Consider the following 15059-nt stretch of genomic DNA (forward strand, 5'->3'; position numbering starts at 1 on the left):
GAAAATGAGAAGTTGCAAAACTTGAATAAACAACTTTATAAAACAATTCAAGAATTGCAAAAACTCTCACTTCAAAATATTTGAACAACAGAAGGTCTTGAGTGAGAAAATTCATCTTCCAAAGATTTAAGAAGAAAACATTTTGTTAAAAAAGGAAGTTTGATTTATTGAAAAGTGACATAAAGAACTTTGTCACATCTATTGACACTTTTCAATAAAAACATTGGTTCTCAAGTAGGAGTTTTTAACAAAGCAGGATTGGGATTCAAACAATCTTAAAATCATAAAATGTATGAAATTTTCTTAATTCCTAATAAGGAAGAAAAAAAAGATTAAAAAATACAAATGCTCCCACGATAACAAAAGTGGTCATCTTGAACCATTATGCCTTATAAAGAAAGCTGACAATGGAAGAAAAGAACATTCTATTCACAGAAGAAAACATTCTTTCAATAAAGGACAAAATTCTCTTGACAAATAAACTTTTAAAAAGAAATGTTCTTTTTGCAAAAGATATGGTCATTTAGAATCCAAATGTTTTCATTAGAAGATATCTTTTGAAAAAGTCACTAACCAAAAATGACCCAAGTCATTCTAGTTACCTAAGATGTTACTAACTTCACTTGCAAGAGTATCTCCTAACCAATAACAAAAAGCATTGATACTTGGACAATGGAGGCTCAAGACATATGACTGGCGATACTTTCTCTCATACGAGAAAAAGAATGGACGACTAGTCACATTTGGAAACAATGACAACACTGAAATAAAAAGTAAAGGTATCACAAGTATGAAGAACTTTGCAAAAATTGAAGATGTTCAATATATGGAAGGTTTGAAGCATAATATACTTAACATCAATCAATTATGTAACAATGGTCTTGAAGTTGTTTTTAAATCTAATTTATGTGAAGTAAAACAATCTTCATATAGAAAAACTCTTAAGATGATTGCTTTATAGATTCTCGTGTCCATCAACTATTTTTTCCATCATCAAATTGAAGTTCTCCTCATCTATAAATTGGAATGGATGTTGAACATGAATAGCATGAGTCTAAACTACAAATCGTAAATCACTTATTTTATTCTCAAGTTAAACTCAAGGCTCTTTTTATCATACACACTTCAGTTTTAAATATGCAAATTCGAGCTTTTTATTTTTGATTGTGCTCATACATGTCCTTTGCTTCTTAAACTTATCTTAGAGTTTTTTCATAAGAAAAAAACCCCATAAACTTATTCATATACTTTTATAAATCTCTCTTAAAGTTTCTCCTTTATGATTATTGATAGTGAAGTTGTATTAAGTTTGTTTTGATTGAGTTTGTAAGTCTATTGATAATGTGGTAATATAGGTTGTAAACATGTCAAGGCTTTGATAATATATGGTGTTTTGGATCAAGTTGTGATCTAAAGAAAATATGGTAAAAGTGTGCTGAAAGAACGTTCTCTACAACAAAATAACGGAAAATCTCATAAGGACTGGACATAGTCCAAGTTTAAAGGTGAACCAAGATAAATTTGTGTGTCATTCTATTTACCTTAATCTTTTGCTCTTGTAAATTAATCACACCACATCACTGCTATTTACCGTTTTCAATATATACTTCTGATAAAGAGCATTCTCTTTGGTTAAAATTAACATTCTTATTCAAGTAACAACTTGAATTATTTACTTTTGATTTAAATTTTTAAAGGTCACAATTCAAGTCCCACTTTCTTGTGACATATTATTCTACTTCACCTATAACAAAATTAGCCAAAATTCACTCAACCCTATCTCCAAGCTCCCTTAGGCCCTAACTACTTTGATTTATGATGCATAGGTACAAATATATTGTATCCTAATATGGGTACGAGATACAATATTTTACAATAAAAAATAAGGTACAAATACATCAATACAAAAATATGAATCTTTTTATATTATTTAACTAAGAGAGTTAAATTATATAATTTACAGTACAAAATCACAATAAGATTTTAAAATATCACAAATTGTGTTCGCTTACAACAACAAATTAACTCAAATATACAAATAATAATATATTAATATGTAAGAAAATCACCGATTTTACTCGTAATAAATAATATGGAAATACAATGTACCCACGAGTACTGGTATCAAGTAGGTACCCAAGACGCATACTTGACTATTTAATTAGTTCACTACATATTCCTAAAAAAGTCTTTTAAACATGTTAAGTCGTATCGATATCTTTTTGAGTTTGTTCACAAATTTATTGTTTTTTGTTTCAATCACTTTAAATTGTATTGTTCTCAATAGATGTAATTTTTATTAATTTGAATGAATTAATAAAAAAAAATCTAAAAATATTTCTACCACAAATTCTACTTTTAAAGTGTATCAACTAGCTAGTAATCAACGTGTCAATTGGAGACAAATAGTGACCTTGAGGAAAAACGTTGAATGAATGAGGGAGGGAGATGAGATGAGACGAGCGAGATGAGGCTTGTCCAGAGAATCTTTGTGGTTCTGTTACGTAAAATTTGATCGTATGAGAAGAAGAGAAAAAGAATCAAGAACAAAGAGTGAAGGTTCCAGTCTTCTAAAGGTAAAATAATAAGAGTTTTTTTTTTTTTGAAATAATAGAAGAGTTGAAAATTTTTTTTGGAGCAAATAGAGTTAAAGCATAATGAAAAATAAAAACTAGAGAAATCTGCCAATATTTTTGGGCATACAAGTCCCTAGTAGGAGTTTTCAAAATTATAGCATCACAAGAGTTCTGTTGTAAATTGAAGTTAGGTAACCAATCAACGTTTATATTGTCTTTTTGCCTTGTATGCGAGAAATGGACTTGCCAAGATAAGTTTGAAAGATCCTGGATTCGACAAACTAAAATGGGAGTGTTGCCATTCATCTTAACTGTTCCTGTAAGCATATCAATAAGAAGTTTTGAGTCTCTCTATTATGAGATTGACAATCCCTTGTCTTCAAACCATATTCATGCTTGTGTAGGGCATGACACACTCCAATCTTCTGCATAAAACATTTATGCCAACGACTATTTGAGCCACAAAGCAAACCTCCATATTGTCCAAGGTCTATAGACTTCTTGTATGCTTCATCGCAATATTAGCTGGATCAAACTCTCTCGAGGACACTTCTAGCCCACATATATAGTTTCCCATTGTCAGTATCTTCCCAAAGAAATGTGGTGCCTTCCTCGATCACGAGAAAAGAGAATTTGACAAAAATTCATTTTAGAGAATAAATTGGGTAATATCAACCATTGATAAACAAATTAATGATTGATATTATATCTATACGTATGACCAATCATATGTATTATGTTAAATATTATAATGTAAATATTATATTATAGTAGATGGGCTGTAAGTATTCTGTCCCGTTAGTATTACTGTAAATTAGGGTTGTTTAATACCTTTTGTCTATGTAAAGAAATTCCGCTGTGTAGTTGAAACACACGGGTTATTCACAATATGTCTCTCAATACTCTTTATATTCAACATGGTATCTAGAACCAACTGAGAGACAACCCTAATCGTCAACTACTCGGTCGACCCACTGTCTCCGGTGAATATTTTCTTCGGTAAACCGTGTTCTCAACTCCGGTTTTCCCCCTCTGCTGTTGATACGCTGATTCCTCAACTTTTGTTCAGCCGTTCACGCCCTATTATCGCTGCCATCATTGCCATCACTGTTTTTGACGAGTTTTTTCGACGAACGACCACTCCAGCAGCATCGTACACCCCAGATCGGCCAAAACCCTTCAGCCGCATAATCAGAACCTCCCTCACGTGCCCCCATGCGCCGCCTGACCTCCTGCGCGTGAGATCCACGCGCTGCCCACTGCCGCTGCGCGTGACGGCGCGTCCGGCAGCCGTTCACGGTGCCGCTTCTTCCACCGCACTCGCCTCGGCCCCTGCTTCCATATCTGCCCTCAGTTTTCAGTTTCGAGTTACGGGTATACGAGTTCCAGTTCAAACAGCCCCTGTTTTCTCGGTTCCGACGCGTTTTCTGACAATCTGTGCTGACCATGGCGTCCCAGTCTGAAACAAAGAGCATATTCACCAACTACATCACCTCTCCTCTCTCTGTTGAAAAATTGAATGGATCAAATTATGATAGTTGGGCTGCCGACATCAAACTATGGCTACGTGGTCAAGGTTACGAGGATCATCTCACCCAAAACCCTGATAAGGTGAGTGTGGCTGAAACATCCAAATGGAGTCAGATTGATGCTCAGTTGTGTAGTGTCATTAAGTCTACACTTCATCCAGATGTTAAACCGATCTTCCGTCCGCATCTCACGTGTGAATCAGTTTGGAGTCAAGCAAAGGCACTCTATACTAACGACACGCAACGTCTCTATGGAGTATGTCACCGCTTGTTGAATATCATTACTCCGAAGTCACTCGATGGTTCTATTTCTGCATATCTTGGCACCGTTCATAGTGCACTTCATGACTTTAATGAGCTTCTCCCTCCTGCTGCAAGTAATCCAGCTGAACAGAAGAAGGAGTTGGATCAACGCATCACATTCTTCATGCTTCTTGCACTCTATGGCCTACCACAAGAGTACTCTGCAACTCGTGATCAAATTTTGGGATCTGTTACTGTTCCAGATATGTCTACTACCTCAGCGATCCTTCTTCGAGTACCAGCAAAATATCCAGTTGAGCAGTCTATTACTTCAATTCCGGGTGACACTGCTGCCCTCGTCCCAAGTGTGAGCATTGTCATCGGATTGGCCACACTATTGATCGTTGTTGGAAGTTGCATGGTAAGCCTTCGCCTTCGATAAATGCGACTCAGCTTGATCCTTGTGCAACTATTAAGACTACACCATCTCCACAAGGCTCCCCAACAAACTATGAAGATTTTCTCCGATGGGTTCAGAGTCATCCGAACTCTAGTTCTCCTACTTCGGTTGCACACACTAGTAACTCATCCGTTTACCTCTCTCAATCATCTTCTCTCGGCCCTTGGGTTCTTGATTCTGGTGCGTCTGATCATGTTACTGGTAATAAATGTCTCTTTTCTTCACTCTCTACATCTGGTTTTTTACCTACTATAACTTCTGCCAATGGTACTCAAACCCGGTCTCAAGGAGTTGGCACTGTCCACATCCTCCCTTCCATCTCAGTTGCATCTGTTCTCTATGTACCTGGATGCCCTTTTAATTTACTTTCAGTTAGTCGATTGACTCGGTCTCATAATTGTATTATTACTTTCACTAATGATAATGTTACCTTGCAGGACCGGAATTCGGGACGGACGATTGGCGTCGGATGTGAGTCACAAGGCCTCTATTACCTTTCTACATCTTCCAAGACGTGCTCCGCCACAGAGTCCCCTCATACTATCCATGCTCAGCTAGGACACCCAAGTCTTTCCAAACTACAAAAACTGGTGCCTAGCTTGTCTAAGTTGTCTAATTTACATTGTGAGTCGTGTCAGTTAGGGAAACACACCCGTTGTAATTTTCCCGATCGAGTCAATAAAAGAGTATCCTCTCCCTTTGCTTTGGTTCACTCTAATGTTTGGGGTCCCTCTCGTACTGTGTCTACTTTAGAGTCTAAGTATTTTGTTACTTTTATTGATGATTATTCTCGTTGTACGTGATTATTTTTAACGAAAAGTAGAACTGAATTGTTTTCCATCTTTGAGCAATTTTATCAAGAAATAAAATGGCTTCCAACGGTATTTTACACCAAACCTCATGTCCTCATACACCTCAACAAAACGGGGTAGCCGAACGCAAAAATCGGCATCTCATTGAAACCACACGAACCTTGCTTCTCCATGGCAATGTTCCATTCCGTTTTTGGGGGGATGCAATCTTAACGGCGTGCTACCTTATCAATCGTATGCCGTCTTCTGTTCTTGATGGCAATATCCCCATTCGGTCCTCTTTTCCCATACTCCTCTTCACCCACTACCACCTCGTGTCTTTGGGTCCACGTGTTTTGTCCACAATTTATCTCCTGGTTTGGACAAATTGTCAGCTCGGTCACTCAAGTGTGTCTTTCTCGGTTATCATCAGTCCCAAAAGGGCTATCGTTGTTATTCCCCCACACTACACCGCTACATTACATCAGCCGATGTTACCTTTTTTGAGTCTGTACAATATTTTAAACCTACCCATATAGCTACTGAGCCCTATCAGGACATCCCTCCCGAACCTCCTCAAGTAGTTATACCTCTCCCACCCACTCATATCCCTATCGAACCTGCCGAGTTTGCCCCTCAACCTCCTCGACCACTACAAACATATCAGCGTCGTCGCTTACCCTCTGTTGTGCCTGTTCCTGCTCCCATTACAGACTCTCCTCCGACGCCACCTCCGGATCCGGCCCTGCCACCTGAGCCTGACCTTCCCATTGCTCTTCGTAAGGATATTCGCACCACCCGTAATCTATCTCCTCATTATATTGATTTGTGTTATCATCGTCTTTCTCCTTTACATTACACTTGCTTGTCCACCTTGTCTTTTGTTTCTATTCCTAAAACTACAGGTGAAGCATTATCCCACCATGAATGGAGGCAAGCAATGCTTGATGAGATGTGTGCTCTACAAAGCAGTGGCACTTGGGAATTGGTTCCTTTACCTCGTGGGAAGTCGTTAGTCGGGTGCCGTTGGCTTTATACAGTGAATGTTGGTCCTGATGGTAAGATTGATCAATTTAAGGCTCGTTTGGTAGCCAAGGGATATACTCAGATTTTTGGGTTGGATTACAGCGACACGTTCTCACCTGTTGCCAAAATGGCATCTGTCAGACTGTTTTTCTCCATTGCAGCAATTCGACATTGGACTCTCCATCAGCTTGACATTAAAAATGCCTTTTTGCACGGTGATCTTGAAGAGGAAGTTTATATGGAGCAACCACCAGGGTTTGTTGCTCAAGGGGAGTCTTCCAATATGGTTTGTAGGCTACACATGTCCCTTTATGGTCTTAAACAGTCTCCTAGAGCTTGGTTTGGCAGATTCAGCTCGGTAGTACAAGAGTTTGGTATGATCTGTAGTGAAGCGGATCACTCTGTATTTTATCACCACTCAGCCCAAGGGTGCATCTATCTTATTGTTTACGTGGATGACATTGTTATAACTAGAAGTGATCAGCAAGGAATACTCCAGTTAAAACAATATCTCTCAAATAAATTTCAGACTAAAGATCTTGGTAAACTCCGTTATTTTGTTGGGTATTGAAGTAGCCTAATCCAAAGATGGCCTTGTAATTTCACAAAGAAAATATGCTATGGACATTCTTGAAGAAACATGCCTATTAAATGCCAAGTCAGTTGATACTTCTATGGATCCAAATGTCAAACTCCTACCCAATCAGGGGGAGCCTCTATCAGATTCAGGAAGATATAGGAGATTGGTTGGAAAATTAAACTATCTCACAGTCACTCGTCCTAACATTTCCTTTGTTGTCAGTGTGGTAAGTCAGTTCTTAAATTCTCCTTGCCAAGAACATATGGATGCTGTAATTCGGATTCTTAGATACATCAAAAGTGCACATAGAAAAGGTCTCATTTATGAAGATAGAGGACATACTCAGATAATTGGCTACTCAGATGCAAATTGGGCAGGCTCACCCATAGATAGACGATCAACTTCCGGGTATTGTGTACTTGTTGGAGGAAATTTAATATCTTGGAAAAGTAAGAAACAAAATGTTGTTGCAAGATCCAGCGCTGAGGCAGAATACAAGGCCATGTCACTAGTAACATGTGAACTCATCTGGTTGAAACAGTTACTGAAAGAACTTCAATTTGAAGAGGCCATCACAATGACACTAATATGTGATAATCAAGCTGCATTGCACATTGCCTCAAATCCTGTTTTTCATGAGAGGACCAAGCATATTGAGATTGACTGCCATTTTGTTAGAGAAAAGATCGAATCGGGTGACATCATCACTAGCTTTGTCAATTCCAATGATCAGTTATCAGATGTGTCTAAAAGGCACTGCGAGGTCCTAGAATTAGTTATATATGTAACAAGTTAGGTGCATTTGATTTATATGCTCCAGCTTGAGGGGGAGTGTTAAATATTATAATGTAAATATTATATTATAGTAGATGGGCTGTAAGTATTCTGGCCCGTTAGTATTACTGTAAATTAGGGTTGTTTAATACCCTTTATCTATATAAAGAAATTCCGCTGTGTAGTTGAAACACACGGGTTATTCACAATATGTCTCTCAATACTCTTTATATTCAACATATTATAATCTTAACTTTTGATTTGCTCATTTTACTAACTTCTCACTTTAGATGAGTCAAATCCTAATATTAACCTTCTCACTTTAGAAGAGTCAAATCCTAAAATTAATTATTGATTTGTTTATTGTATTAACTTTTCACTTTAGATACGTCAAATCAAAATAAATCAATAAAATAAAATTGTAAAGTTGGAAAGAAAAAAACATAAAAAATAAAAAATTGTAAAATATGGTTGTGAATTGTAAAATGGCAATTTGAATATTTTGACCAATGAAAATTAAAAATTAATTTTATTTAATGAAACTAAAATTTACTTTCTTTTTTATTTTCAAATTTACTGGAAAGTTTAATTAAAATACTTTAATTAATATTTTAAATTGAAATTAAAAGTAAAAGTAAATTGAAATACTAGTATGTAGAGTTGAAAATATAATATGTGAGATAAATTATGAGACCCATTTTGGATTCTTTAAAATTCATCATTGGAGTAAAATTACACGAGTTGCTTTAAAGATAGATTATGTGGCTCAATGAGATCCACTTCAACAACTTAAAGTGAATTCAATTGTGGAGATGTTCTAAGTGATAAATTGTCTCGGGTATGACATTTATTTTAAATTTTTTTATCAATAATAACTATCTCGACTATGATAGTTCAATCTCATCATTGACAATTTATCTTATGTATGATAATTAATTTGAAATTTTTATAAGTGAGAATTTGTATCGTGTATGATAGTTTAATATCATTAAGTAACATGTCTCGCGTAAATTTCATAAGTGATAGGATAATTAAGAAATTTTTAATTAAGAATTAAGAATTTGTCCCGTATAGGATAATTAAATTTTTTTAATTAAGAATTTGTCCCGTATAGGATAATTAAATTTCATAAGTGATAATTTGTTCTGTTTTTTATATCTATTTTAAAAATTTTATCAAAGATAACTTATGTTGTGTATAATAATTTAATCTCATTAATGACAATTTGACTCATATATAATAGTAATTTAAAAATTTTTATTAATAAGAGCTTGTATCATGTATGAAAGTGAAAAATAAGATGAATGGTATTCTATAAACTCCAATCAAATACGATTTTTTTTACATGTTCTCCCTTCCCTTTTAAAAACCCTAGTCACCTCCCTCATTTCTTTCCCTCAATCTCCGACTGCCGTGATCCCAAACAAAAATTACACGACATTCAAGTTCCTTGCACCTAAACTTTCCATTGAACTGAATGTTACTTTTCTTTTTCGTTCCTTTATTCTATCTATTGATCCATTTTTTAAAATAGAAAACAAAATAAGTAAAAGAAAAAAAGTTGGAAGTTCAAACAAATCTGAATCTATATTTATTATTATTCTTCCTTTTTATTATTATTTTTTCATCTATTTTTCCAGTTCATTTATTATTATTTTTTAAACAGAAAAAGAAAGTAATGTAAAAAAATTAAACTTGACAATTATTATTATCTTTTTCCAAAGTTGAGTGATTAATTTATAAAAAAGAAGAAGAAAATTAATGTAAATATTTGTTCTCTTGACAAAGTTGAGTGATTGATTAAGGAATAAATTAAGGAAAAGAAAATTAGAAAAGAGTAATAGAAAGGAAAAAGAATAGAGTAAAAAGTAAGTAAGAATATATCTTCATATCAAATCCCAATTGAAGATAGTGTACAAAGAGTTCGATACCCCACAATTAATTAAAGTGAATTAGGGACAATTTTAACTTTTGTAGAATATATTCCTTTCTTAAATTATATGTATAGATGGTAAATAAAAGCAACAGATAAAAGTTGAGTTCTTGATACTCACTGAGTTGCCTTCATCTCTCATAAGTCTGCTAATGGCAATACGCGAAAAAATCTATTTTACAGCGTTTTTTTTAAGCCATTTACATCGCTTTTCCAAAAAAATAAGCGCTATAGTATCTAGCGCTGTAAAAAGATACAACAACGCTTTTTAAAATAAAAAAGCGCTATAAAATAGGTAGATATAATGCACGCTTGTTATACTCGTTTTACAGCGCTTTTTGGAAAAGCGTTGTAAAATGTGCATTCAATAGATGCATTATTATGCACCTTTTACGGCGCTTTTTGAAAAAAACGCGGTAAATGGTGCAATCAATAGATGCATTATTATGCACCTTTTTCAACAACTCCATTTTGTTGAGGAGTATCAATACAAGATGTTTGGTGGAATGTGTCATCATAAGCAAGTAATTCAGAAAATTTATTAGAGGTATATTCACCACCTAAATCACAACGAAACCACTTTATAACAATATTATGTTGAGTTTTGACCATTGCACGAAATATATGATAAATGTCAAAAAATTCATACTAATTTTTCATAAGATAAACCCAACAATAACGAGTGTAATTATCAATAAACAAAACATAATATCTAGATCCACCTTTGGTGAGAACTGGTGATGGATCCCAAACATCAGAGTGAACTAAATCAAAAGGCGCATATGAAACAGAAGCACTTTTACTAAATCGTAAAGCTGGAAATTTAGCAAGTTTACAATCACAACAATCTGAGATATCACTGGTTTGTAACTTTCCTAAAGCTCCAGTAAAAGCCAAATATTTTAATCTAGAAGCATAAATATGTCCAAGGCGAGAATGTCGTAAATAACAACTAGAAGACAAAGAATTCAAGCAAAAACTAGATAATAAGTCAGCCCTAGTTGTTGAGGCTGCATTATATGGGACTCGCAGGTCATCCAAAACATAAAACCCACCCCCCCCCCCCCCTGTCTATGGCATGTCCCAATCAGCCTCCCGAAATGTGGATCATGCACACAACAAGAAGTGAAAGAAAATATAACTGAATAACCAAAATCTCATATTTGACTAACAGAAGCAAAACTCAAAGTAAGATTAGGAATCTAATAAACATAAAAAATAGACAATTTAGGTGTGGAGACAAAACCAATGCCTTCTAGTGGCAAATGTGTGCCATCAACAGTCTTAACCGACACAAATGAGGCAGGTTTCACAGACACAAAAAATTTATCATCATGGGAGGAGATATACCTGAGATACCAGAGAAGTTCAAACCTTTAGATGAGGTGGCAGACATGGCATGTGATTGAGTGGCAAGAAGTTTTTGAAGTAGTTCTGCAATATCAGATATTTGGGAAGCAGTCTCAAATGAGTATACAGAACTAGAACTAGAGCCAATGGTAGGAGGAGCATACAGAACAACATTGGACGATGGCCCCCTAAAGTTCTTCTTATGTGCTCTCTCCAGTTTCAGACAATGTGTTTTCCAATGACCTTTTTCTTTGCAAAACGCACATTCATCATTACCAAGCCCAACCCTCCCTTGAGATTTTCCTTTTTGAATAGGAGCAACAAAAACATATGGAGGAGTTGAGAGAATTCCCTTATCTGAAACACCAAAATGAGTCTTAAGTCTGATTTCTTCTGCCAACAATTCACTAACTACTGAATCAACATTAGGAAGAGGGGAACGATACAAAATACCCCCACGAAGGTCCTCAAAATCATCACGAAGAGTCATTAGAAACCAAATCAGACGTTGCTCTTCTCTTTGATCAATGTATGCTTTGACAACGTTCAAATCAGGTGACTCCATAAGAGCCAATTGATCCCATATATTAGTCATTGCTGAATAGAATTCCTGAATGGTCATATTGTTTTGCTTAAGGCTCTAATATCACTTTCCAACTAATAATGTGTTGCAAAGTTAGACTGAACATACAAATGTTTCAAGTGATCCCAAATCTCTTTAGCAGTATCATATTTTGCTAGTTACACTCCAATAGACAACTCAATAGAATTATTAATCCAAGTAGTAATTTTTGAATTACTAACATTCACTACAAGAAACTTGACATATAGTGATAGAAAAAAGTCGTGGGTAAAGGTATAAAATCCGTAGATATAGGGAAAAAAAACCTATACCGACGGCATTTTTATATATCATCTATAGTCAACAAATACCAATGGTGTTTTACCGTCGCTATAACCTATAGTAACGGAAGTTTGTCCGTTGGACAAAACTAAGAGGTTTTACCTACGAAGTTTGTACGGTGGGTATAAATACTTGCATAACTTTAAAAAATTATACACCTATGGTTTTGTATCCGTCACTATACAGTTTAGTGAGATTTGAATTCCGTGGGTATAGATTTTGACAATAATTTTTTTTTTTAGACAAATAATTTGTTATATAGTAATTTTATTGTGCAAAATTAATCAAATTACAATGTAAAATGTAAATACACAATAATATATATATATATATATATATGAATATATATATATATATGAATCAAAATAAAATAAAAGTTCAATATCATATATTCAAAATTAACATAAGTCTTACAAACATATATGAAATTGAAAATAGTTAAACCATTTTCAAATGAGAGTACTTTAGAGTATTTACTAATCATAAACAAGATTGTCTTACTAACATAACAAAGTCTTATATAATCATCTCAAAAAATTTAAGAAAATCACGTCCACCTAATTGCCAAAACTTCATCCTCATCAACAAAATAGCTTTTAATCTTCACCTACAAGCAATAAAAAGTAAAATAAAAATACTATTCGAATGTGAAAAATAAATAAAATAATAATTTTACTGAAAATTTATTAAAAGCAAAACTAAATACCTTTTTCATTATCTTCATTGTTGTTTGAACTAGGAGAATTCAAATTATTAGGAGCACTAGAAGCATCGGGAATCTATCACGAAAATAAAAGATATTAAATATAAATAAGATAAATATTAGACCTACAAATCAACTTGTATGTTACATATGAAGATCAATAAAAAATTATATACCTGTCGCGCAACTTGGATTATGTCATTCACATCTTCTCCAGAAAAACGATTTTGAATCAAGGTCATAACATTTGCCAATAAATTTTCCATATGTTTAACTTTATCACGTAACTCTTCATTTTCAGACATAGAAACTTTTGATTTTTTGGATTTAGGAAACTTGCCCATACATCGCACATGTCCCTTCTTAGAAGGTCTTGTACTTGAGAAAATAAATCATTCTTCCAAGACACAGAACCTTGTGTGTTTTGGAGTGATTGAGATGTTCCAACCTCATTACTATATCTGCTCAATTCTTCCTGAAATATAAATGAATTCATAACAAAATTCAGAACTTGAGTAACATATTATAAAACATCAACAAGTCCTTACAATATTATAACAGATTACAAAATTCAGCACTTGAGTAGCAAATTATAAAACAGTAACATTGAGTCCTTCCAATATTATAACAACTAGTAGATGACAAAATTCAGAACTTGAGCAACATATTATAAAACATCAACAAGTCCTTACAATATTATAACAGATTACAAAATTCAACACTTGAGTATCAAAATTCAACATTGATCATTGGCATATACTTTAAAGTAGCAAACTAATCACTTGAGTTATTATAAATCTTTACTATAAGTCACTCTACGAAATACTATCAATTGTCTTCCAAAACAAACAACACTATAAAAAATTAATTCATTATACTAAAATAAGTAAGTCACTATATAAAACCAATTAAAGCTCAAAACTTACAATCACTCTTGCAGCCTTTTCATTGACAATTGACCCATCTTTATGAGTACGAGTTTCAACATAAATCTCTTCACGTCTAGGTACCACTCCTTTGCTCTTTTTTATCTAAACTCAAACAAACAAGTTAAATGTATTTTATTTTTTTTTTATTACAATTCACCCCATGAAAAGTACAAATCGAAACAAACCTTTTCATCAATAAATTTTGGGAGACTTTTTGTACCCATACAATGAACATCTTCAAACTTAGCACGATTTTGTCTATTAATTTGACTTACTTTCTGTATTTCATACAAGAAATATTATTCAACACAAGAATCAGTTAATAATTATTTGAGACATAATAGCATTTATGACTTACTTGTCCTTCATTAGAAAACCAACCATGAACCAAATCACGGTATTGATTTTGGTCAACCCTATCATCAGGTATTGCAGTTGCAACTTCATCTTTTGTCTTACTTGGATCATATGCCTTTGACTTTAAATCACTTTTCCATTGCCTCCACTTCTCATTCAACTCAAATTTTATCATTTCTCTTGTTGAGTCATTTATTGGAGGAACAAACTCAAATTTGCTCTACATAACGAGAGATATTAAAAATAAAAAATAAAAATGAAGTTATATTACAACTTTTGACGTTAAAATAATTTTAACATTTCTTCTTTGTAACTCTATTAATACCTCTATTAACTCAATGTACAATAATAACACCTCTATCAATTTCAACATTTCTTCTTTGAAACTTGTTGGCATATCTTTCCATGAATGTAGCTGATTGGAGCATATTGATGTCTTCTAACCACACTACCTATGAAACGAGTCAGAGTTGTTGCTTCATTCCCAATGGGCCGACTGTGGTTGTCCAAACGAACAATTATGACATCACCATCTTCCATCTCCCATACATCAAGCATTCTTGTTGGACCTCTAACCCGTTTAGGTTCTACATCTACAAGTAAAACAAAAGTCATAAAAGCATAAATCACTATGTTTACATAAATAAAGTATAACAAATGAAATGATATAAAATTTATACTTTTTTCAATTGGTTCTTCTTCAGCTTCTATTTCAGAAGGAATAGAGTGAGATTCTATAGACTTATGTATGACATCTTCTGCAACATTACTTTCTTGCATGTTGGTTGAGTTTGTGTGAGTACGAACATTTTGTATTCCTTCTTTATCATTTGTCCGATTTCTAATGTTTAACTTTTTTCTTCGTGTCATTGCTGCTCCAAATAAAAAATATATATATATATAT

The 15059-nt window shown here is 33.9% G+C and overlaps 1 protein-coding gene across 1 annotated transcript; it reads right to left on the reverse strand.

The window, feature by feature from the left end:
* Positions 1-12762: 12762 nt before the first annotated feature.
* On the reverse strand, positions 12763-14935 carry LOC101493374 (uncharacterized). The gene is made up of 8 exons (XM_004490295.1): positions 14836-14935; positions 14600-14748; positions 14157-14375; positions 13984-14076; positions 13796-13900; positions 13210-13344; positions 12873-12945; positions 12763-12773 (listed from the first exon to the last, which is right to left on the reverse strand). The coding sequence occupies exons 1-8, from the start codon at positions 14933-14935 to the stop codon at positions 12763-12765; spliced, it is 885 nt and encodes a 294-aa protein (XP_004490352.1).
* Between the last annotated feature and the right edge of the window lie 124 nt (positions 14936-15059).

Source organism: Cicer arietinum, chromosome 2 (assembly GCF_000331145.2).
Source record: "Cicer arietinum cultivar CDC Frontier isolate Library 1 chromosome 2, Cicar.CDCFrontier_v2.0, whole genome shotgun sequence".
NCBI classification, from domain to species: Eukaryota; Viridiplantae; Streptophyta; class Magnoliopsida; order Fabales; family Fabaceae; genus Cicer; species Cicer arietinum.

What these genes read in the sequence shown, in the direction of transcription:
- LOC101493374 (XM_004490295.1), bottom strand. Translation starts at nt 14,935, where the DNA reads ATGCAAGAAAGTAATGTTGCAGAAGATGTCATACATAAGTCTATAGAA. An exon ending in AGAAGAACCAATTGAAAAAA is followed by an intron (nt 14,749 to 14,835) that starts GTATAAATTTTA and finishes TTTTACTTGTAG; the next exon opens with ATGTAGAACCTAAACGGGTT. An exon ending in GGTTTTCTAATGAAGGACAA is followed by an intron (nt 14,077 to 14,156) that starts GTAAGTCATAAA and finishes TATGAAATACAG; the next exon opens with AAAGTAAGTCAAATTAATAG.